At 40.8% G+C, this 26,294-nt stretch overlaps 1 protein-coding gene across 14 annotated transcripts in view; it reads left to right on the top strand.

Annotated features, from left to right (window-relative positions):
- The window catches only part of nav3 (neuron navigator 3), a 307,018-nt gene that overhangs the window by 194,019 nt on the left and 86,705 nt on the right, over positions 1-26,294 (top strand). For 13 of the 14 annotated variants that reach the window (XM_054753819.1, XM_054753817.1, XM_054753825.1 and 10 more), the window contains 2 exons: positions 11,746-11,863; positions 15,384-15,436. In XM_054753819.1, the coding sequence (XP_054609794.1) occupies positions 11,746-11,863; positions 15,384-15,436 (171 nt within the window). Of the gene's footprint in view, positions 1-8,079; positions 8,205-11,745; positions 11,864-15,383; positions 15,437-26,294 lie in introns of those variants that run through there. The other variant, XM_054753828.1, reaches the window with a different exon arrangement.

The following is a 26,294-nucleotide window of genomic DNA, read 5'->3' as shown; positions in this document are numbered from 1 at the left end:
TAGTTTCCACCACAATATAGTATCGATCTTGCACAAAGGTGATCGATATTAGGATTATTAAAAAATGATCAGAAAATGTAAAAAGAAAAAGGTGCAGCATTTTTTTAGTATAGCATTCAAGTTGCTCTGACATCCATTATTCATTATAAGTATTTGATTCCTAAGCAAAATGTGACTCTTGAACAGAGATCAGACATTTCTTGTGTCATCAAGCTTCTTCAGATACTCACCAAATCCTGAAGGTTTTGAGGCTGTCGCTTGGCAACCCAAAGTTTTGTCTCCCTCCATAGATTTTCTATGAGATAGACTGTCAGAGAGGTCATTTTCTGTGTGTTTTGTGTTTTAGGAAAGCTGTTCTTAATCATTTTATACCGTATTTTCCTGTGTGAGTGCTGTTATGCACCACTGTCCAGGGTAAATTTACCAGGATTTATGAGGATAAAATTGTGTTTGCACAACAGAAGGAAGAGCTGCTGGCTTCCGTGAACTGGATGACAGCCCTATTAGTCCCCAAACCCGACGGTCAAGGTCCCAATCTCCCCTGATTTCATGCTCAGCAACATACACACCATCTGTGTAATAAATACTAAAATGGCTTACAGGGAAGGAAGGAGGATCGTAACAGGGAGTTGAACTGTCAGTAGTCAAACTGTGTCATGAGTTGCCTTTGTGAAGCATTTTGCAGTGATGCTGTGCAACTATAGAGCTTTATTCCGTGGAAGAAAGGATGAAAATCCATGCAAGCTGGTGGGTGTGATTCTCGACCTTCCCTGCTGTGAGGCAACCACTCTCTTGCACCCAGGAACTGTCTGCGTGAGCAAATAAAAAACAATAAATCAAAGTCTGACACTGACACAAGGCAAACTACTTTTGATTTGTGACATTTGTACACGCAGAGCTTTTTTACAGTGTTTATGATTACAGTGTGCCTGTTATGGCAGCATGATGATTTAAAGAGATATTTCATGCACTCTGCATCTTCTCAGCTGATATGTTTTTATAGTTTTACGGTATAGAAAATATTGAGAATACGGCTCATACTGACTGATCATATCAAACACTAATTCATGGCATTCAGTTGCAATTTGAGGTGAAAGGCAGCTTCCTCTAAAGCCGGGTCAGTGCAGTAGAGCCCCCAGCTGGTTTCCCTGCAGAATGCAGGTTATATGCACAGGATTCATCTGTGATTCATAGCTGGAAATCCTAGCTTTCACTCATGTTTTCTTATGAATATTTTTACCAGTACGCTCATTTTACATTTTAAAGGAACAGTACAGGCCACTTCAGTACCCAAATAATAACATAACATATTCCTGCCTTTTCAATCATATTACAAAATGCCACAGCACAATGACAACTCAAAATAAATCAGTGATTTAGAGCCAGCTTGGTGTCATTGGTTTCATAAAGCTATTTAAGTATTTCTGGTAGAGGAAGCAAACTCTGAAATAATATGTAATAATATGTAATGTACAGTAGTGGAAAAAATGATTAGACCACCCGTGTTTCTTCAGTTTATTGATCCATTTTATTGCCTGGTACAACTAAAGGTGCACTTGTTTGGACAAATATAATGATCATAACAAATACATAGCAACTTTCTTTCTTGATTCTTGATAACAACCAAAATCACTTAAGTTCTCACATGAATAGCTATAGCATTGTACTGCCCAAAAAAATGTAACTCTTGATCTATTTTTCTTGTCATTGTTCTATTTGTCCAAACAAAGGTACCTTTAGTTATATTGAAGAAACAAGGGTGGTCTAATCATTATTTGCATTAAAGCTAAAAACACTCTCTTAGATTTTGCTTTAAAAAAGAAAACACACATTTCTGGTCTGCAGTTTGACAAATTCATGCACCTTTTGAGCGTTAAAAAAGCCCGTCAGGCATGAAATCAATGGAGCAATCAACTTTTCACTTTGTTTGCCCACAAGCAGATGGCAGCAGACAAGCAGACATGATGTGTGTTGCATACAAATTTGACTTTTTGCATACATGATCAAAGTTGTAGGGACTGGTTTGATACAGTAACAGCCCACTGACCTTCTTATGCGCCTGACAACAGCCTTCTGTAGAAGCAGTGTTATCGCCATCGGTACAAGGGGATGCTCTTGTGAGCGTAGACACTGCTGTCAAACAGCCACAACTGCAGCTGAGTCATCTTGATGGCCAGTAAGGCAGTCAGATGCTGAGAGGAAGTGTGACAAATCAGCAAAGGGCCAGAGATGACTCACACAGATCATGTCCTCCTAATTTGAATTTTATTGCAAGGTAACATGAACCCTCTGGCTCCGTAATGTGACAGGACAACGTGATTGTGGTTGTTTTTTATGATAACATTTTGCGTGTGCGTGTCTTTTCTGTATATTTCTCTCTGCATTTCTCACATGCTTGCCTGATTTATTTGTTGTTTTTTTTTTTGCAGAGGGGGAGTGAGCAGAGGGGTGTGATGCATGCGAGAATAGATGAGTGTTAGATGGGATTTGTTTAGCCCACTGTGATGCTCAGCTTTACATGTTAATGTTAAAAGCGGGGAAACATGCGCTTGTCTACATACGAGTCTTCGGTCTACATGATGCGAGTTTTGTCCCTATGACAACGATGTACTGTAAGTCAGGATTTAGTCAGAAGTTTTACATAAACTAGCAGTCAGTCATGCAAAATACATTAATTCAATACAAGAATTAAATGAAAACACTCATAAAAAGGACAAAAATGACTTCTTTCCCTGCGGTCTTCTTGCACACTAAAACGGGCGTTGCAAGGGAGGGAGAGACAGGCTTATTTGGAGGAGGAAGTCTCAATAATGGCATCATTATGCTGCTTAGTTATCACTGCCCATTTCAGGATCACATGTGCAAGGATATAATCTCGGTCTCGGTGTTGGAGTGGCTTGGACCGGGCACTCGGTTGAACGCCGTCTCTCCACTTTTGTGAGCATTTTACGATCTCTAATTTGATCATTTTACTTTTTTTTTCTTTGACAAACTGCCACCAGAAGAGTCTGCCTCACGCTTGGGAGACACAATTAAGGGAGAAATGTGAACTCAAAAGCCCAAAAGTGGCATTGTCCTTCCTAAGTGTGCTGATGTCCCACTTTGTATTCTTCTGCCACGCTCACACAAATAGTTCTCTTCTTCGTCTTTTAATTTATTGGCGTGCATGTGTAACCACGAATTGTTGTAACAGGAGGAAGGCCTGTAGTTTATTGTTGAAATGAATCCTAAATGTTCAAATTGATTGTGAGGTTGCAGGCAATGCAATAATAAATAGCAATAACACCATTTTTGCAAATGCAGTTTTTGCATAGCTAATATATTGGCTGATGTGTGTGTTTGTGTGTGTACAGAAAAAATACAAATAAGGTGCAAAGTTTGTAAGGTTAAAGTGCATCTCAGCGCCAGGGATGTAACATCACTTCCTCCTTTGGCCAAAGTAAGGTGACACGAGACACGATGACAGCAAAAAAACTGCATTTGCAATAATGAATCACTGCTGAGGTTTACGTAAGCATCACTTCATGACTGATATTCAATCCAGCCATGCACCAAACAAGTGTTGGCTGTTGGGTAAAGCGCTCTATGAAGTAACAGCAGCCATCCATCACCATAGGAAGTTCTTAAACTTGCTGTCTGTCTCTGAAGACTTTAACCTCATAATTCCGTCTCTGCTTTTTATTAACACAAGCCTGGGATTAGCGTGTGCATTTTGGAAATCAAAAGTGTGAGTTCCCTGTGAACTTTTCAGCAAAGTCCTAAGAGTGAGCGAATATGTGTGATAATTGTTCTTGTTTCCTTGCCTTGGTGATTATTGCTCCTGCGTGCCATGTTTGTAAATCTCAGATTGCAATCCAAAATAGCGAGAGCCAATCCATGTTTTCTTGCAGTACCATTTTGTTCCTTCAGCGGCAACAGTGACTACTGAAACCCATCCGCTGCAGATGATGTGTTCTCCCAACCAATCATTGAACTTCAGTCGTCTGCCTTAGTTTTTACTGCCGCTTTGAACTACTGTCAGTTCATCCACTTGGTCTACAAACTTGCTTACATGTGTCTGTTTTTCATTCCCATGCTCTCACCATTTTTTTCCCTCTAAAACGCATTTGTTCTATTTTGTCTTTAAGCTTTTTCGGAGCCCCTGTCTGCATCCTTCTCCTCTTTTTGGCCTGCTGTGCTACAAGAGCTAAACATTGACACTGAGCACATCCAACATGGATTCTGTGTCCAAACATCTCCCAGCCACATGCAATTATGTCATTTTCTACTCAGCACTTCTGCTAAAGCGACAAAGCGGCTTGGCAGATCATGCAGAGCGTGACACAATGATGACTGAACGTCTTGGCGGCATCGTTTTTAGTCTATTCTCTGCTCTTTGTAGTGATGTCACACGGCCATGCTGGAAATTGGCGTTAAAGCAACAGTATATAATAATCACAGCCTATGGTAACAGTTTCAAAATAATTTAGTAATCACGTTTGTAATTGTATTATTTTACTCTTGTGATGTTGCTGGACCAGCCAGGACACCTCATGTGATGCATTACTGCTGTTCAGACTTGTGTGCTTGTTTTGTCTTATATTTTGGATCAAAAGATTTCTAAATGCAAGCGAGAGCTTTTCTTTCTGTCACTCACACCAGTGACCTGGTGGATGGGCAAGTTGGCTAACAGCAGAGGAGGTGTTATGATGACTGAAACCAAAGTCATCAACAACTGTCAAGCAGCTAATATGTAATACAGTCGTCCCTTGCTATATCGCGGTTTTCCAGGAATTAATTAATGATTGATGTTTCATGGTAGACTGTGGTCTATTATTCGTGAGAATGTATTGAAATACGAGTCATATGTAGTATTCTGGTCACTACGTGGCAGTAATGACACAAAACATTGAGATCTTAAAACTGCATGAATTCATGAAGTCAGCCATGGCATGTCTGACATGACAGAGTGAAAAAAAGTTCTCCTCCCATTCCATGTGGAAGTGGTAAGTTCTTGGCTTCTTACGTTTAGAAGAAATACATGTGAGACTAACTGGTTAGCTCGCTAGCTTGCTTCCCGAGTCCCTGTTGCACAATGTGATGTAAACAATGAATAACAGGAGTGTAAAAGTGACTACAAGCGTGTCATTTCATGTCTACAGGGCTCTAACAATGTTTTTAAAAAGTATTTACAAAGTCATAAACAGGTTTTCTATGTTCTAACTACAAAAATGTTCCATTTATTAGCACTGAATCCTATATTGCTGAAATTAATTTATAGCGGTCGGGTCTGGAACCAGTAAAGGGCTATTAATGAGGGATGACATTATATCATTTTTTTACCACTTGTTATTTGACTGATATTAAAAATATGATTTTTTATTTTCATTAAAAAGAAGGCTCAGTATGGCTTACTTGCCACTGAGATTTTTAAATAAACTTGATTTTAACCTAACTAAACTAAAACGACCTCATTACTGTTACATAAAATCCATATTTCCCCTCCTTCCAACGTCCCTTCATCTCTATTATCAGTCACATGTAAGCGTATTTGGTTTGCCTTTTTAAAAACACGGCAGAACAAACAGGTTAATAGGCTCATGGGAGATGGTGAGTAAAGTTTTGGCAGGAAAGTCAAAGGCTTTTTCTTCGGAAAAGAAAAAAAAACAATTGACATGTTTCCCCATTTATGCTCCCTCATGCATCAACCTGATCAACTATATTTACTCTGTCCACTGATGCATTTAATTTGTTCTTTATCGCTGTGTGCATAGCTGACTTATCAGTTTTGTAAATACAGCTGGACAGTTCCACCCGCCATTACGGAATACACCCACACTTTTCCTGGCATTGACAGTTGGCACGGCAACAAAGGCACCCTCTCATGTCATTGCCGTTCGTCGTTCGTTTTCTTAAGTTTCTGTGGTGCATCACATCAGTAATGATCCTCAAGCTGGGAGCCAGCGTGTGAGGGGAAACTTTGAAATTGTTCAAGTGCCTGCGTAAAGTCCTCACTTGGGTGTTTGCCCGCTGCTATTACGTATGCCGGGTTTCCAGTAGGAAGGGGGCCTCTCTATTCCGCTCTCAGGACAAGGTAATGGCGGTTTTTGGAGGGAATCAAGACGCATCAGACTTGCCCTCAAAGAGTTTCATATCGTCCAAATGGCTTCCAGGTGCATTGTTAATGTACTGGAACTTAGACAAAAGCCATATGCGCCACAGGATTCTGTCGGAAATGTGTTTTCAGCAGCGTATGCTATATGCTTACTGTAAGCCATCACCAGCGTTTGGCGGTTCATCTCCTTAAGTCACCCTAGGAAATGGATTCACGCTTGCATTTCCTCTAGAAGACACACAGCAAGCTACTTTTAGAAGACACATTGCTAGTCAGCACAGACCATTTCCTGCTTTCATTTGTGTCTTTTAGACGTATGCTTTATGATTAAACCAGGGGTGTCCAAACTTTTTCCACAGAGAAAAATGAAAGCATGCAGAGGCCACTTTTATATCGTAATAATGATATCAACCAATACATTTTTTTTGGTTGACAATGTCAAATATAATAGTGAATGAGTGATTCCTTTTTTGTTTTTCTACAAGCTAAGATTAAAAAAAAAATCTGACTAATGTCATTAGTAAACCCGGCTTGCATTGCCAGCAGTAAATTAGCCTGTTCCCGGTGAACGTTGGCCTCCGCCAAGGCTGCCTTTGTCACCGATTCTGGTTATTATCTTTATGGGCAGAATTTTAGGTGCAGCCAAGGTGTCGAGGGTGTCCAGTTCGGAGGCCTTCAGATCTCCTCTCTGCTATTTGCAGATGATATGGTCCTGATGGCCTCATCAGCCTGTGACCTTCAGGATTTACTGGGGAGGTTTGCAGCTGAGTCTGATGGTTCTCGGTTGGAAAAGGGTGGATTGCACCCTTAGGGTTGGGAGTGAGGTCTTGCCCTAGGTGGAGGAGCTTAAGTATCTGGGTCTTAAATATCTGGGTCTTGTTCACGAGTGTAGGAATGTTAGTGTGTGAGATCGACAGGCGGATTGCAAAGAGAGAGCTAAGCCAGAAGGCAAAGTTCTCAATTTACCATTGGATCTATGTTCTCACCATCACCTGTGGTCATGAGCTTTCAGTCGTGACTGAAAAAATGACATTATGGATACAAGCAGCCAAAATGAGTTTCCTCTGTAAGTGGATGGACTCACCCTAAGAGATAGGGTGTGGAGCTCAGTTATTTGGGAGGAGCTCAGAGTAGAGCCGTTGCTCCTTCACATCGAGAGGAGCCAGTCGGCTCGGGCATCTAGTCTGGATGTCTCCCGGACGCCTCCCTGGTGAAGTGGCCCAGGTAAGAGGAGGGCCCAGGACAGACCTAGGACACGCTGGAGGGATTATGTCTCACAGCTGGCCTGGAATCACCTCGGTGTCCCCCATGTGGAACTGGAAGAGATAGGCGGGGACCGGAAAGTCTGAAATTCCCAACTGGGACTGCTGACCCCGTGACCCAGACCTGGATTAAAAAAAATGGATGGATGGAATATGCTGCGGGACAACAAAAAAACGGACTTTGGACACAACTGGGTTAAACGTATTGGGACAGTAGTAAGAGCAATGACTCTTTTGGGAAGACTTCCTCTTCCTCTGTATGAATTTTGGCTCTTTTAGTCCAAAGTTGGTCAAAATGTTGGTCAACAGGCTGTTTTGATCATTTTAAAACATGTCTAATGACTCCTGACAAAACACTATCCCTATTGTTGTCCATACTGTACGTGCTCATCACTTGTTTTGTTAGTGTAGCTTCATTGTTGCATTTAATCACATCAAGGACTCACGTGAGAGCAGATACCGTGCCAAGTTTTCCAAGCCAGCATCACCATAGGAGGACACTGAGCCCATTTCGGACGGCTTTACACCGCTAAATGCCCTCAGAGTGATTGTATATATGTGCTCAAACCCCCTCAACTGCTGTTAAAGTAAATTTATTGGACAGTGCTGGACTAATGCCATGATTAAAAGAGCCCATTCATTCATTGATGTTGAATTGATGAATACATGGACAGTGTGTGATGTGGTCTCTCTGTCCCAGTACCCCCTAGAGGTTACAGAGTGACACTGCAGCTTCTGTCACTAATACCTGCACGGCTGTAACCACTGCATTGTGATAAAGACCGCTGAAGACAGACTACCTCCTCTGAGGAAAGAGCTGCTCTGGATCTCTGGCAACTACGGAGCAGGTAAAAAAGAGAAAAAAGGGGGCAGACTTTGCTGAGTGTTGCAAAGGAAAGGAGTTTGCGTTTAATGCTCGTATGCGTGATGGTGATGATGCTCCATTATGTCAGCATCTCTGAAGATGGGGTTCGTGCTGATGTTTTGCATCTGCTCCCACATTTGATCGGGATTCAGAAAGAGAGAGAGAGAAGCTAAGCAGCCAAGCAGGCTGAACTATTACTGTATATAGTGTCACTGAGGAGTCATGGGGCGGAATGGGGTGGATCAGTGAGTCAACGAGTGCACACACACTGCATGTGATGCTCGTCAAACAGCTAAGAGGGAAGAGGATGAAAGAGCGGGTGCTGACTGGTCACAAAGGTCAATGATCTGGGACTGACTAGAACTCATTGCTTTTGTACTGAAAACAATACAATGCATTTCTGAACCTCCCAGTGGGTTGCTTCTCAGAGTATCCTGTCACACATTGCTTGCATTGTTCTTCATTTCACCGTTGTCCAGTTTATGGCTGGTGAAGGTACTGTTACATCCAGAAGTATTTGGACAGTGAGATCGTTTTTTTAATGATACTTGAAATCTCATTTTTTAACTTTGATCATGATTTGGAGTGCATGAGAAAGTGTGAAGGAAAACATGGCTCTCTTTGACTGTGGTCATGTATTAATAAGTACACAGTGTCCCTGAAGTTTGGGTGGCAGTGGCTCAGTAGGTGGAGCATGTTGTCCAGAAACCTGCAGGTGAGTGGTTCAATTGTTGTTCCCTGTGCAACACACATCATCCACCTTGCCTCCAGTGTTGCCCACACTGGTGTATGAATGTTTGGTGGTGGTTGGAGGGGCCGCAGGCGCGAATTGGTAGCCACGTTTCCGTCAGTCTACCCCAGGTGTGGCTACAGGTGTAGATTATCACCACCAGCGTGTGACTCAGGAGTGAATGAATAATGGGTTCACTTCACTGTCAAGTGCCTTGGGTACGTTGAAAAGCGCTATATAAATGTATCTATTTTTGAGACACGCCTTGGTCCTCCTCCAGTTCTCCTCTGATTTCAGATCAACATTTGCAATAAAAGTGACAGTTATAATTATGAGATTATATTAGATTCAGCTCCAGAACCCTCCCCTTTCTCTATCCAAAATGCTTAACACACTTATTAAATGCATTTTAAATGATAAAATGTATTGGTACTCACGGCTAATGAGTGATAATGTAAGATGATCGATGAACAGATGGAATCAGAGTCACGGTGTAGAAGTTAAATTTCACTTTTGCGGCTCACAGCAACTGACACTGAACAAAGTGCAAAATCAAGGTGCAAAATCAACACTTGATGAAAAAACATGATTAGGGTTAGGATATTAGGGTTAATGAGATTTTTTTCTGTTGAAAGAAAAAACATTTTAACCAAAAATCTGTGAATTTGCGCTTCTGTGAATGCTGAGTCGTGAATGTGCGCCACCCTCTGACTGTACATAATCTTACTGTAACAACTAATATTACACATCAGAACATAGCTTTCGGTTATTTGTTTTGGCCCAGCGCAGTCCATCATTTGTGCTCGCGTCGTGCCTTAAGTGCAGCCACCAAGCAGCATGAAAATAAACAAACCCTCCAGGTTAGATTTGTGTAATATGTAACTCCTCAGATTTGTCTTTTATTTGTACCATACTCTCCCTGGAGCTACAGCAGATGCAGTGGCAGCTGGCTACTTTTTTTTTCTCCCTGCAAATCGATCCAATGGCCATTGCAGTCCCCATAAGCTATTGGGAAGTCTTTTAAAGGAGCCTATAAAAGTGTATGTGAGTTATGGAGGTGTGCCTAGTTTTTGGTGTGGTAATGTGGAGACTTATGGTAACTACATAGCAACTCACACCGTTTCTCCATCTTCCCATCCTTCTGTTTACTTGCCTACAGATGGGATGTGGCATTTGTGGCACATTCTTCTTAGTGTCTTAATGTACTTGTAATATGCACCCTTCTCCAGCATAATGCATCTGAGCTGGATGGTAATTAAATGATGGCTCTTACTCGTTACAGGCAGTCACGCAGTTTTGAAACGCTCACATTATATTGCCACTGTGATATCTTATTCTATGGGTACCTAAATGTCCAGAATAAACGACCATACTACAGGAAAATGGGAATAAAAATGTACTTTTTTGGGGGGTTAAATCAATGCCAAATATGGGCCTTGAAGCCAATCTCAGTGTCATCTGCTTAATTCTTGTAAAATATTGAATCTTACAGAGGATCCTTACATCTTACACGTTTTAGACAGCAGTGCAATGCAGAGTTTTTATTTGGGTCGCTACAGATAATGATTATTTTTGTGCTTCCTGAATCTCCAGTCTTATCTTGCCGAAAGAACTTCTCTCATACGCTGACTATCAAACACCTCCTCTACGCAGCGTTCTTTTTAGTTCTGGTGGAAAAACTTGTGATGACTGCGGTATGTAACTTCTTTCGGTGTGCATTTGTGGGGCACTTGGAGCCTGAAAGGGGTTCAGGTCTTATGTGTCTCTAAAGCCCAGCGGAATAGCAGCAGCTGTGGAGCTCAGTCTGTTGTTGGGGCGACAAAGCATCTCTTATCAGCCACTTTATGGACTCCAGTGAAAGACAAAGGAACCACTAAGAAGTCTGGGTGACGATAGAATGGATTATCTAATGTAATGCTCTTCGAAGTTAGTGGCTGTGCAGTGTTTTCATTAATTGCAATCTTGTACAACAAAAGATATGTTCATGACATCAGTTTTATTGTCTGGATTGCTTATGGATGCTTTACTTACTTTACTTACTTAACAGATGATCTATTGAGCATTATTTGATTAAATTGAGCATGTAATGTAATAGCGCTGTCCCCTCAAGGCTTACTGTGCGTTTGTGCTTTTGCATTTAGGCAGGAACCCCAATCTAAATGAAGAACTAATTAGTCATAAGAGTTATCTACGTCTTACTGCCCTATCAATAAATGCAATTAATACAATATCCCATTTAAAGGGTGGCTAGGCTTGTTTTTCCCACTATGGGCCACATACAGAAAAATTAAGGATGTATTCTGTGCATTAAAGAGGGAAAAACAAAATCGATGTTATTTTTAGAATAGTGAATGCCGAGCTGCGTGCTGAAAATGGCCCCCGGGACGCATTTTGGACACCCCTGCTTTATTTGCTGAGTTGGACAGTGAAACAGGACATTGTGTTGCACTATAAAACATTAATAGCGAAAGCCTTAAGAATAGTCACTATTCTTTATCGGGCAATAATTGAGATGAAAAGAGCAAGAGTTGAGTCATAATGGCTGACTCCTAATGACTCACTATGGGACTATAAAATATGCACAAACAAGTGACTCCTAAAATGTTTGTGTCTGTTTTCATACACAAAACCAGCATGGTTTGAGCCTTCTACTTACTGTGTCACCATCCACAGTGTTTAATCATCTTTAAGCACAACTTTAGTCCGTGAACACGTGTTTTGTTTGGATACAGTAGTGGACCAAATTGTACACACATGTTGTACTTAATGGTGGGCATATTCTCTGTGTTTTCAGATTTACACAGACTGGGCCAATCACTACTTGGCCAAGTCTGGCTGTCCACGGCTCATCAAGGACCTGAGCCAGGACGTCACTGATGGAGTCCTGCTGGCACAGATCATCCAGATAATAGGTACACACAGCACACACACATTGCATGAAGCATATGTCCTTCACGTGTGCTTCTCTTTCTGCTACTTTTATGGATTGCATACATAACACACCCAGGCTCATGTGGTATGATAGAGTTGGGTGTCGTATAGGGTGTGAAATCTACCCAAAAAAGATGACATATGACATAACAAAATCCTGACAAACTTGCCCTGCAATTCCAGGTAATTCAACACATAAAGTCTGTTGTTGTGCAAAATCCTACTAAAATGATCTTCCTTTATTTGGTCACATGTTATGTCTCTCCCTCCTTTCAGGTGCTCTACTTATACTCTTCCTCCCTCACGTTTGCACTTTATCTAGGTCTCCTTATTTTATCTTTCCTTTTTTGCTTCATGTCTTCATGCCTGTGTGTGGCTTTTGCCCAAATCTTGCTAGCTCTAGTTCTAGGCAAGAGCAAAACTCAGCAAATCCTGTATTGCTATGAACGGTGAGAGAAACTGCTCATGCATTGATCTAACAGAGTGCAATACGTATGCAGGTCGCAAGCAAAACACATTGTGAACTCATCCAAACTGTAATCGAACTCTTCCACTCCTGAATCGCTGCACACAAAAGGGTGAAAATTGGTCAAAACCAACTGTGTTGTGTGTGTTATTATTTTTCAGACGAATACGCCACATGGGGCACTGTTATGAAATCCCAAAGTTTGACACCATGAGACAGATTGACTTGATTTTTGTGCTCTACAAAACATCCACTATAACTTTAGGGTTTTAGCCCAATCACTAAAAAATTTGGTGCACAACTTTAGGGGGCTGATAAGCACGCCTATAAAATTACAGCAGGACTGGTTGGAAAATATGGCTGCTATCAACCAAAATGTGGCCACATGTGTACTCTTTCTCCCACACTGCAGCGTATAACTAGTTATAATCATTTTCACGGTGGAAAATCCAACAGCCCTACCTCTCAAAGACAGTAGTTCTAATTGGATCTCCTCTGTAACTCACCATCCACCCCCTCTCCCACGCGCAGCTGAAACATGACCAAAAACAAAAGAGAAAATTAAATGATTGTGATTATGATTCCATTTCTGTCAACATTTTTGTCTTGTGTTTATTGGTCAGTTCATTTCGTTGTAGTTTTTGTTTTGATTAGTTATTGTCATGGAAAAAGGATCGTTGACGAAAACTGTGACGGTGCTAGTATCGGCCGATTTTTCTGAAAAGCGTATGATCGGCATATGCCGATAAATGTTTTTTGAAAGCCGATCCCTAAAAACGAAAATTCCTGTCATGACAACACAGACATGACATGAATGTGCTTGCGTGCGTTGTCACTTGGAGTTGCCAACACCCGACAAGGAAGGCGCTTTGTCCCGTACTGCCACGAGAATCAACACTAGTCAGTAAAACCTCAATGGTTCCATTTTGACAGCTTGACACATGCTACGCTCCTCGATGCCAGTGTGTTAGATCACTCCCTTGGCAAACCTATTGGTGTTCGACTTCTCTTGCATTTTTCTACACGTGCTGTGCCTAGCAGTGCGCAGCTGACTAGCTAGCAAGCTAGCTAGAATTATCCGCCTAGCTTCTCGTCTTCGGACTCCAAATGTGACTTTTTACCACAGTGACGTTTTGTTTTTAAGACAAACAACTTACTTTGGAGCTCCTTTTTCTTCCACGGGGAAGTGGATATTACACCCGTCGGGTATGTACTAACTTGTTCAAGTGTCTAATGGTGTCATTAAATGTACAGTTAATCCATGGGATCAGTAGCATGAAACCCTGATCGGAGCATCCCTAAAATTACTGTATTTGTCAACAAAATGAACACTGCTAGCATGACTCTAAAGCTTTTTGAGCACAACCCATTGGGGGCGTCGCAAATGTCATGTGCAATCATGTGAACAAAAATTATAAAATTGGCAACATTTTACAGCAGGAAGATGCTTTGACAAGATTTGATGTTGTGTAACCACGGGTTTTGTAAGCACTGTATACGAAATGCGGTACAGTCGTCCCTCGTTACATTGCGGTTCCGACATCGCTCCCTCACTTTATAGCAGTTTTTCAAAAATGTCACACATGTCAATTCATTAATAAAGGATTGCTGTTTAGTGTTTGACTATGGCCTATTATTAGTCAACAAATACTGAAAGACAAGTCATATGTAGTATTCTAGTCATTAGGCGTCAGCAATGTTACTTTGATGAGTCATGCCATTATATTACATTACCGTCACACTGCATGGAGTCGGCCATGGCATGTCCGACATGACATAGTGAAAAAAAGAAGTTCTCTTCCCATTCCGAGTGGACGTAAGTTTTTGGCTTCTTACTTTGTCCCTTTTCCCCACTCCGGTTGAAATACTTTCTTAAATTTCAAACGAATACATTGCAGGCTAACTACAGTAGTTAGCTTGCTAGCTTGCTATATGCTATGAGCGGCAGCCATCTCTTTTGTCCCTGCAGTGATCCTGTAGCCTGCACATTAAACTTGGCCAATGTGGTATAAGCAAAGAATAATAGGAGTGTAAAGGTGACTATGGGGTGTTATTTCATGTGTATAGGGCTCTAATAATGGTAAAAATTGCATTTAGAACGTCATAAACAGGTTCTCTACACTCTAAAAATCAAAATATTCCCTTTATTAATATTGAATCCTACATTGCGGAAATTCACTTAGCGCAGTAGGGTCTGGAACCAATTAACCGCGATAAACGAGAGACGATTGTAAACTATGTCACTGACAGTCATGGAAACATGGGTAAATTAAGGTTCTAGCTTAGTAAGACCAGAACATCCAGTGAATACAAATGCATACTGCATAAGGTCCTGTCATGTGTAGGAGAAATGTCTCAACTCATCACAAGGACCACGTTCCTCAATCACACTTGTTTAGTGGTTTGATACAGAATGAAGTCTGACAGTTGTGAGCTTTCAAGCTCTTCAATTGCGTTCTAGATTGGCGTGGATGAAAGGATTTTGGACCATCTGTTGACAGGTTTCATACCGAGTAATTAGTTGTTTACAGTAATAAGCAATTCCACTATAAACTTAAGTTACTTTTAGTGGATAGATGCAATATAGATAACTTTGCTTTGTCTTGCCATACAGACTGTTTCTTCTCCATTACTGCCATCTGCCTTGTCACGGATGCTGTCCATCTCCCTTAATCTGTCATTTTCTTCATCCTCTGTCATACTTCCTTGAACTCTCTCGCTCCCTCTCTTGTTGCGTTGAAACTTTACCCTCCCTGCATGCCCCCAAACAGACAATGAGGCCAAGCTGGCCTGTCAGTAATTCTCTGGCAGCAGCTGACGAATTAGGCAGCTTTTGCTTCCCAGACGCCTCGTGCGCACACTCCAACTCACACACACATACGCACGCACGCACGCACGCACGCACACACATCCTTCTGCACTCCTGCACACACACATGCTGCACCTTGCCAGCAGAGGTTCTCTGCTGCATTCGTGCACCTGAGCTGGACGCTGGGATGGATAGTAAACATGTCTTCACTTCCTCTCTCCTGCAGCGAATGAGAAGGTGGAGGACATCAACGGCAGCCCCCGCAGTCAGACACAAATGGTGAGTCTTATCTTTCATTCAGTGTTTTAATAGGACAGCATTATGTCGGCTGCACGGTCTAACGAGATCAAATGCAAGAGTTGTGTGGATGAAATAATAACAGCTCTTTAACTTTAGTTTTAAGACTACATAGGATGGGCAAAATGAAAGCACCTCATTGGGAAATATATTGTTGAATGTATTTCATTTACGGCTATTTATATCATTACATATAATAATTTGGGGGCAATACTTCCTCAGACGAACTACAAGTATGTATATCAGGGGTGTCCAAAGTTTTTCCACCGAGGGGCACACACTGAAAAGTCAAAGAATGGGGGAGGGATACTTTCATATTTTTAGATATTTTTATTTTGTAAAAAGGCTTAAAAAATGTTATACATACAGTATATTTAAAGAGTGCTAGTACTAGCTATTTGTATCACCATTTGGGCCTTATCGCTTTACATTCCGCTCTATTATTTTTGTTTTTTTGTTTTAATTTTATTTCTACAATGTGCCAGGGCCAGTAAAAAACACACCGCGGGCCACAGATGTGCCCCAAGCCACACTTTGGACACCCCTGATGTATAGTTCAGGCTAATGTTTCATTTTTTTTAAACATATGTATCACTTTTGAGCAGTTTAAGCCTTTAAAATGTTGCTTCATTTTCACTATTGTGCCTTCTGGCTGCCATTCAGCGTGCCGTTTAGTTAATGAGACTGCATACCCACTTATTTTCATCACAGTGAGATAATTACCCCCGCTTTAACTAGAGTTGACTAAGTGTTTATATGATGTTGGTTTACTGTGGCATCTCTGCTGCCACCACTGAAGTAAAAAAAAAAAAAAAAAAGACAGCACGGGTTAGCTTGAGCCTGCCGGTTTAAAGTTGAAAGAATTTTCCTGCACCCTGCTATAACCGTTGTCCAATATGTGTTGATATATTTCCACAGTGCTATTAAGTAGGTCTTCCAGACAGGAGACATTAATGCATTTGATTTCAGTTCTGAAGGAAGGACTCACAAAAGAAATGCAGTGGAATGTGTCCTACAATTGATTTCACACCATTTGTGCCCTTTTTCAGCTGTTTTGACTTGTGACTCCACGGTGAGTCCAGCTGTGGTGGAAGTCAGTCTCACTCAATGCGTTAGGAAACCACACTGAAGAAGCAGGAAGGAAGAGGGAAGGTGAAAACCTGGGAAGCTCGTAACGTTGCTAGGAGAGTTCGATGTGTCCAAGCCAGTTTCCTGGAGATAAACACTGTAGCGTGTATTTACGGTGTCATTTAAAATGACTGCGGCCATTGTGCTCCGTACTGTTAGTATGGGTGAAGTAAATTCCTTTTTGTTTGGCGAGCATGGTGTACTTCAGGGCCTTGAATGACCTTAGCTTTCGGCATTGTGGCATTGGAAGGGACTCTATCATTGCGGGTGCCTATTTCACTCTTTGTCTCCACTGATCCCCCACCTGCTCCAGGGAACAGAAGGTCCAGCCAGCTTGGGAATGTTAACTTTAAGGAAGCACGGTTGCTCATAGCGTGGGCACAAAAGCCAAAAACAACTGACGCACTCTTACACACACACATCTGCAATAATGAGGCTGTCTAAAAATTGTTTGGAGATTACTGCATTTAATATATCATCAAACCACATCAGCATACAATTGGCCACCACCACTGTGACAATCGGAAAGTTGCTATTATCTCGCTACTTACTTGTGTTGCAAGATATTTAGACATTGATGGCCGTGTATTGAGTCTTTTTCAGTGAATAGAAAATATATACCTCTATACAAGCTGTACACTGACTACTCTAATGGGTTGTATGTCCATCGGGTTGTGCGATAGGTCAAATTTTGTTATTGATCTGATACCGGTATTGTCGATACAGATGCTTTGTCCTTGAAATCCTTACATGATTTTGTAATTTTGCTTTTAAGCTGTTGATCGCGATTAGAATCAGAATAATACACAGCGATATTTTCAGCAAAACAGTGCATTTTTATCAATAAACTTATTTATGAACAATTTAGCAAAATGTAATACGACAGAATAAGACAAATTAACAGTATCACCAAAATAATACAATTATTACATACGATTGTTAGAGCTAAATAAGTCAGTAGTGCTTAATGAGTAAACAAAAGCAAAAAATACTCGGTCAAGGGTGTCAAGTGCGGCCCGGGGGCCATTTGTGGCCCGCGGCTGTTTTTTTGTTGGCCCGTTGGCACATTTTAAACATAGAATTTAACAAGAAAATTAAAACAATAACAACAACAGCAAACATTTAAAAATCAGCAGTAATTTTACAACAATAAAGTCAAAATATTAAGAGAAAAAGCTGTAATATAAGAAAAAGTCAAAATTTTACAATAATGTTGTAGTATTATGAGGAAAAATAGCGTTATTTTAGTAGCATAAAGTTTAAATGTTTTATATATATTAAGTTATGAGAAACAAACAAAACAACAAATAAAGTTGTAATTTTTGGAAAATTAGGTTGCGGAAAAAGATATAAGATTATGAGAATAACATCAAAATATTACGGGAATAAAGTAATAATTTAGAGAAGGAAATTTACAAGAAATAGTTAAAAAAAAAAAAAACAACAGCAGAAATGGAAACAACTGCCATAATTTTGCAAGAACAAAGTCAAAATATCAAGAGAAAAAAGTTGTATTCTAAGAAGAATATTATAAATATTACAATATTATAAATAAATGTGTGCACTGGAACAGAAAAAAAGCCAACTATTCCCACTAAGTTTGAAACAGAATTGTTCAAACTGTCTGCATATGCTGAAACATTGAGACTTTTAGGGATCTGCAGGTCCGTGCCTGATTGTTTATTGATTAAAAGACGTCCCAAGACTTTTACGCACATTGTGTGAAATGACATGGCGATGACACATGAATATATATAACATTACAATACAACACAGTAGCAACCGCAGCTTAGGTACAGATAAGTCTAATTCACTCATGCTCCCCAGCCCCCAAGCGCCCCACCCCCCACCTGGTTTTTATCCAACTGGGAGGTCTCTGCAGGTGCGGGGAGTGGACCAAGGCCAACTAAGCAGCTGCAACAGTGCAGTCTTGCACGCCACAAGTGTCGGTGCAGACCTCTCAGCTAATCTTTTAATACGTTATGATTTCTTGCAGCACAGCAAATGGTCACCGAAGAAGTAAAGCTATCTGCCACAAAACAGTTCAGATATATAACTAATAGATTTAATATGTAAACGAGTCTAATCTTTATGCTCCCTGTTGCTGTACCATATAACACCCCGGTTCATGTATTTCTTGAAAAATGATTAAAAACGCCTCAAAGTGCAGTAGCTCGCCCCATCCTTTAACTCAATTAAATAGCCTTATATTACTGTGAGTTTACATTCTAAGACGCTTTGAAATCAACCACCAGTACAAGCACTTAAATGATTATTATAAGGGAATAAACAAAGCCTAAGCCAAAGCCTTGATTTTTATGGAATTTGTTACTGCCACAAATGTTTCCTGGGGGTTTTAATTTGTCCTGGATGCAAGAAATTCCACAGTATCAATATAACGGACAATATAGTTTCACAATATTAGTTAACAAAATGTTGTATACTCAAGTTAACATATTGTAAATGCTTTACTTTGGCTCTTGGATTGAAATTGTGTGATTGCAGATGACCATACCATAGAGCAGGGGTGTCCCACCGCATTGTAGAAATAAAATTTGACAAAAAAACAGCTGCTCATGCGCTTAAGTTTTTACATATACGGTCACTCTTAGTGAATAATAACTATAGAAACATCGCATGTCACCATAATCGATAAACGATTAATCGAACGATAGAAAAAAACAAGGTCGATAATTTTGACGCCTCGATAAATTGACATGTGCAACATTTGGCTCAAACGTGACATGACACAGTGATCATTCATTGATAAACTTAATGATAATATGGTCTAAAAAAAAAAATCCAAATGATCGATTATCGTCGATAATTTATAGCACAGTTATCGACCAGCAAAATTTGTTATCGTGACAGGCCTATCCGCATGCTGGATTTTTTTTTTACTCTGGCTTGGTGAGTGGATGTGGCACTGCCAGTTTGTTTCGCCATAAAGCAAGCAGCATTTAGCTGCAGCATTAGTTGACTGCAAAACAGTGGCATGTACTATCTAACACGCTGTTAATGAATTGATTGGCTGCATAAGCAAAAACGTGACAGATTTGCTGTGCGCAGGGAACGCGAGATCAGTGAGTGATTGTGTCAGATCAGCTTCGCGGGAACGTTGCCCGCCACATCCTTTGATTTTTCAGTATGTGGACACCCATGCCGTAAAGAAATGACTAGCTCTTTAGTCTTGGATGGAGTAATTAGCATATTTGATATGAGGATGAATAGTCACTCCCTGTACTATTGCTTTGTCAACCCTTGAAGTAGTACTTCCTTAATAATCGTTTGTGCTTTCCCTGTGATGGTAAAATGACAAATGAATCTATGAATCTCATACTGTATGGGTCTAAACTCCTTTAAAACCTTTGTCCATGCAGACTTCCACACACTTAATAATAAATAATAATAATGAATAATAAATGTGAACCTTGTTTTTGTTGATAGGAATTATTTTCTCCGAGGTTTCCAGCTCATTGAATGGCAAGCAGGGAATGGCAAAGAACCTTATTCAGCATTCCAGCAGAAAATATTAAAAGTCTCGCTACACTAATCCTCCTCATTACAGACAGACATCGTTAGAAAACCATGCAGGGCTTCCCGGGAATACAGATGAGTGTGCAGTTTCATTTTCCCACTTTATGCATGTGTCTTTTCTTTCAAGCTGCCTCAGCATAGTGCAAAAAAACAAACAAATGTCACATCGTAAATGATGAATACCGTTCCATAAATGAAGTGATGCAGCGTCTGTCAGAAAGGGAGGCTTAGGTGAGATTAGATTTAACAACTCATCGCTTTATGTTCAAGTCTGTCACATTTATAGTGTGTCGTGGATCATAATAAAATCATGCACTTAAAGAAGAAGGAGGAAAAGACATTCCTGCGTTAATGATGGATGTGTGGAATGACCTCCAGCTGCATCATGGCTCAGATTCCACTCAAAATCAGCATACACTACTCACAGAAAGTTAGGGATATTCGTTAGTGATATAACTATATCCTTTACAAGTCTACTTAATTTGACTTTCTCGAAACTTTTTGAATGCACACGTCCAACTGTATTTCCTTTTTTGTACAACTTGCTGTTCTCTAACAAAGAGATTCAATTGGAACACAACAAGTGTGATCCATGAATGGGGAAATACATGTCCTGGTTCAGTGGGGATGTCCGATAATATCGGCCGACCGATGGTGGCAATGACATGTCGGTTCATATCGGTATCAGTTTTTCTGCCAATAAAGATATCGGCATGCGATTGATGACATGATCCACGCAGCAACAAGCTTGCTAGCTCAGTATGTCTGTGGTCTTCGCCTTTGGATTGTAAATAAGCAATTGTCAATGAAAGTGTTGGTTATGCAAAGGGGTAGTGAGGAGTCTTGCTGTAATACTTCAGATTTTATGTGTTTTGATGAACCCACTTCATAATTTCAGTGTTTGCCCAGAGTTTCATACTTCGCACTTTACTTTGTTCTTATACGGATATGTGTGCCACATGGAAATGTGCAGCTTTCCAAATTGTATTGTTACCAGCATTGTTTAATTGTATTCTTATTTGTGAATTAATTAAGATGAACCTGTCTCACTTGTTGATATTAGGGAAGAACATGTGGCTTTAGTTGACTACTGGTCATGATTTTTGAAAATTACCTTTGTGAGGCAAAATGTTTAAAATGAACGTGACACTTTTTCTATAACGTACATTGCATATTGCAGTGTATGTCTTATTTTGTACAGTGTTTATTTGTGAAATGCATCCAGTGGCATCACAGTAAAAAAAAGCATTGCACAAGCTGTGACCTGACATTAGTTTGAGGGAAGAGCTGCTGCCGAAATTGGTAGCGGAAGCGCTATCGGTAAGAAAGCCAATATCGAGCATCACTACTTGCAGTGAAAATGTATTGGTTGATGCATGGATCACACACCAGTTGTGAATTATGCTGTTCAGCACCTTGTCAGAGAATTGGAGAATTGAACTTTTGACCTCGGCTATCTTAGTTGTATGGTGTCAGATATTCAAAATTAGTCTGAAAGATGAATAAACCCTACACGTTTGAAGAACAGCAGTTTAAAATGCAAGTGATGTAACCTGTAGCCAGCCAGCTTGAGTCAGAATCTTGCTTGATTAATGCCCTAATGGACATAGTGAAGACTGGCTGCAAAGTGAGGTCATGAGAGCACAAGCGTTTGAGGCCAAATGACTGTAGAAATACTGTACAATATGAGAATCCACATTGAATTGAACCCATTGACATCAGCAAGCAACACCACTAACTATTTGGCCTCTGCAGCAGGTTTGCAGTGCTGCCTTTGTGGTCTAATTGAGTCTAGTGTTTCTTTTGAGACTGTAAAAGCCCACCGGTCTCATCTGGGCCCCATCTGTGGCAGCACACACTCCACTCCCAACAAGAGGACAAATGGCACCAACTTATTTTTCATCAGCCAGATGCTTCATCACCACCACTGCTCATTAATAACCCCTACTGCCAATTGATCATGATCCTGGTTTGAGTCCCAGGCCTGCAACTGGCATCAAGTCCTCAGGTTGTTTACAGCAACCTGACTTGTTTGGGGGAAAAAACGGCGACAAATGGATGGTTCCGGAAACATCCCTGGTGGCACTTGGAAAGCCTGGTGATTGGCAGTCAGCGGTCCAAAGAGGGCAGATGCAGATGGCCAGTTTTTCACTGCTGAACCTAAAGCTGTTCAGCGAATTAAATTACTTTGACTTTCCTGCTCACAGTCTCTATGCGATGATGACGTTGTAGCCAGAAATCTATAAGTCAATATCTAGTTGTTAAGGGAAGCATTTTCACCTCTGCCAGATGTTGAGGTGGCAACTAAACTGTTAGTTCGAGGGAAAAATAAAGTCTTATGATCCGCTAGTCATCTACTTTGTTTCCACATGCAACAGCTCTTTCAGCAAGACGCTCACACAAGGACACTCTACACCACCCATCTTTGAATGCCCCAGTGGTACTCCTCCACAAATAGACAAAGCGATGCTGTGGTCGAGTAACCAAGGACTGTATTTTCATATATATACTGTATATATAAAGTGTATATCAAGGAAAGAAATCCAACAGGGAAGGTTGTGAAGAAGTGGAAATATTTCAGGAGCGTGTGTACACTGTCTCTAAATAGAGCCAAAAAATAGTTTAATGTCTGTTCAAACTTTTAGACTCCATATAATCCTGTAATGTGTATCGCTCACCACCTTCAGGCTTTTAAGAAAAGTTCTTGCTCTTCCACAGAAGTTGGAAGCGAGTGCAACAAACCACCTCTGCACCAAGTTTGCTGGATGCGAACACACACAAATAGGTAGCTATTTAATACATAAATGCAAGAAGTGGGAACAATATGAAATATGTATGTACCCGGGAAAGTTGCATGAGTGTATGAATGTATGTGCAGAACACCTTATTGTTGGTACCTGATTTTGTTGAATAACTTATATGATACATACAGTACTGTAAACAATGATGCCTGGTGGGACACATACAACCTTGCATGTCTTGGTTCAGAAGGAAGATGTGATGCTCTGCCATTCATAGTCCATTCAAACCCCAAATTAAATATGAAATGACCTGATTTTCAAGGATTTTTTTTTTTTTTTTATGGGAGGTACTCCGGTTTCCAACCACATTCCAAAAACATGCATGTTAGGTTAATTGGCGACTCGAAATTGCCCATAGTTATGAATGTGAGTGTGAATGATTGTTTGTCTATATGTGCCCTGCAATTGGCTGGCGACCCTTCCAGGGTGTACCCCACCTAATTAGGATTAGCAGTATAGAAAATGGATGGATGGATTTCCTACCTGCTCGGCACGTGTTTGTTGGCTCTTTCATTTGCCACCATTATCTTCAAATTGGTCGTTGTACGCTAACTTGCCCGACCTTGAGCAGGTCTCTGTGTGTGAGTGACAGGAAGAAAAGCTCTGCCTCCCTCTGAGAAAAGTCGTTTTGGCGCCACCTGTTGTTTTGCATGTAAAATGGATGACTTTTTTGTATTATTTACTGTACGGCCCCAAATATAATATGACTCCTGTTTTTGGAGAATATTTTATCAATCATATTTCTCGAGTGACAGTCTCTCTTTTTGATTGGGTCTCTTGCGTTGCAGCTGCATCCCTCCATGTCACTGGTGTTTGTTAATGACAGGAAGAAAAGCTCTGACTCTCCTGGAGAAAAGTCTTTTTGACACATCTGTTGTTTTTGCATGGATAAATCCCTAGATCCCAAATTTAAGACCATCCGTCTTTCAGTTTTCTATTGAGTCCTAAATTTGGGTTAATATATTATTGATTTCAAAGGAAATGTATCCTGAGAACTCAAGGACTCAATTGCAGCTTTTTAATCACTGACTGTAACCGAACAGCATGGCCAGATGTTGTTAGAGAAGCAAAGAACTGTTATGTTTAACTCTGGCGCAATGAAGGATGGCCCACCTTTTTGATCTGCTGCAGTTTGACTGCAGTGCAACAGCTGTAGCCTCCCTCGCATGCATCCAGTATAAACTTGCAGCGAGTGTTGCAATGTAGGAGTAATACTATCCCATCGCTTCCTTTGCCGCTAATGTTCCTGACACAGAATCCCAAATGAAGCCATCACATTCTACTCAGGAGACTGTCTGATTATGACATGCTCGACATGCTGTAAAATGAGAAATGAGCGACAGTTGTGAAATATTTGCATTTGTTGTCATTCTGTATTGTCATGCTTTTGTCTCTTTAAGTCCGCTATCTATCCTCTCCTATGGCAGGTAGCTTACTCACAACCGGCCCACCCTGATGCACTTCTCCACCACACCACAGTAAACCCTGTGAAGTGACACCGCTTTCGTCTCACCAAGCGTCATTCTCATTCATTACTCACAGACTTGGAAACAAAAGATGCTTGTCGTTTGCCTTTTTTCAATGACGGCCACAAATGTGTGCTGTGTACTCTGCAAGTCAAAGGTCACCACTGTGGCTAACTTTGTGTCTTCGCACTCACTCCCAAAAATGCAGTCGAGGCTGCTCGGTTGCGTGAAGTGACGCACGTCGCCACATGCGCACGTCAGTCGCCGAATCAGTCAGTGAGTACACAACACATCATAATTGAGGGGACAAAATAGGCTGGCTTTTACAATTGTTGGAATATTTTGGGAGTCATCTTTTCCTACAGCAAATGATTGGCACTGAGGTTTAAGACATATCCGATACTATCAATATTTATCGAGACAGACAGCATTTGAGTCAAAGTATGACACGCCTTCTTGCATGCAAAAGTTCCAAATAATTGCAGTGCTTTTTAATATACCCTTCAAATGCCACAATAGTCAGTTGCATGTCAATCAAAAGGTGATAACCCTTTGTGGGTATTTTTCTGCTTGCATCATTCTTGGTCAGAGAGTTATTCAAACAGTTGTTTTAAAAGCCAGCAGCTTAACCCTGCAAGACCCTTTTGGGAGCCAGACCCAGACAGTACTGGCAACCAAATCTGTTGGCTGTCAACACTAATGCCATCCATCATGTTTACCTACCCAGAACAACCCTGTAAGAGTATGTGCTTGAGAAGAAGACAGGAGGCAGGCCCCCGCTGGCCTGTGTGAGCGTAGAAGCCATCAAGCCATACTTAATGTCCTCAGCTCATTTATTCTGCAACTAATGTTCTCCGTGTGTGTCTGTATTAATAAAACACCTCCTCATCTTCTTTCAAATGTTTTATAGCATACTTACCATTCAAGCCAATAACTGGCATGAAAGCCAAGATTAGACTTTAGGGTGATGCTCAATAAAATCAAACAAAAGCCCCTTTTTTATTATTTAGTCTTCGGTTGGCTGATAATCACAATGCATTTTTATTTCTCTTCACTTGACTCTCTCATGGCTCAATGGCTACAAGTTGATATTGGAGAAATGTTGTTTTTAACTTTGCAAAACAGCAGGTGTTACAGAGACATTTCAGAGGACATGCAGTAGCTCTGAAAATAACAGGTGTCACTCACGTTTAACAGCAGAGGAAATAAAAGATTACTTATACATGATCTCACTGACCCTTGGGAGGCGGAATCAATTACACATTTGCAGTATAGTGCGTGTAATGTCGTAGCCTTTAAGTGCTATCCGGTTTGTTAAAACACTTCTCGCAAGTGGCTTTGTCGGGTCTGACAAAATTGCTAATGTGATCCGTTAACGGTCTTGTCTATTTTTCATGCTAAACCCATAGAGGCTTGTGACCTTGGAAGTGGAATGAAGTAGACATTCACCATTGGGCTGCAGGACCCTTGTGCTAAGTGGTTGTGATGCCTTTACACTTATAATGCAATGAACTGATGTTTCTTTTACCCCCTTTCCACCTTGGCTGGCTCAGAGCTGGTTTGGAGTACTGTATTTTCCGGACTATAAGTCGCACTTTTTTTTATAGTTTGGCTGATTCTGCAGCTAGGTCAGGTGCGATTCATATATTATGCCGGCTTGTGACGACAATAAAACTCTCTTGAATCTTGAATCTTGAATCTATATGCTGCTCCTGTGGCTACACCTGAAAAAAATAACTGAACAATTAACTTAAAGACATCTGAGAAAGACTGCACACAAACAAAATGCTGATGGAGTTGTTCAGAAGCGACACCAAGGATGAATAATTCATTGGATTCATTGATGTGGAATGGGATTGGGAACTTGGTGAACTTGCTTACTGCTAACTTGCTTGTTGGACTTGCTGG

Source organism: Dunckerocampus dactyliophorus, chromosome 15, assembly GCF_027744805.1.
Source record: "Dunckerocampus dactyliophorus isolate RoL2022-P2 chromosome 15, RoL_Ddac_1.1, whole genome shotgun sequence".
In the NCBI taxonomy this organism is placed as follows: Eukaryota; Metazoa; Chordata; class Actinopteri; order Syngnathiformes; family Syngnathidae; genus Dunckerocampus; species Dunckerocampus dactyliophorus.
The sequence above is the reverse complement of the archived record's forward strand: the minus strand, read 5'-3'. Positions and strand labels throughout refer to the sequence as shown.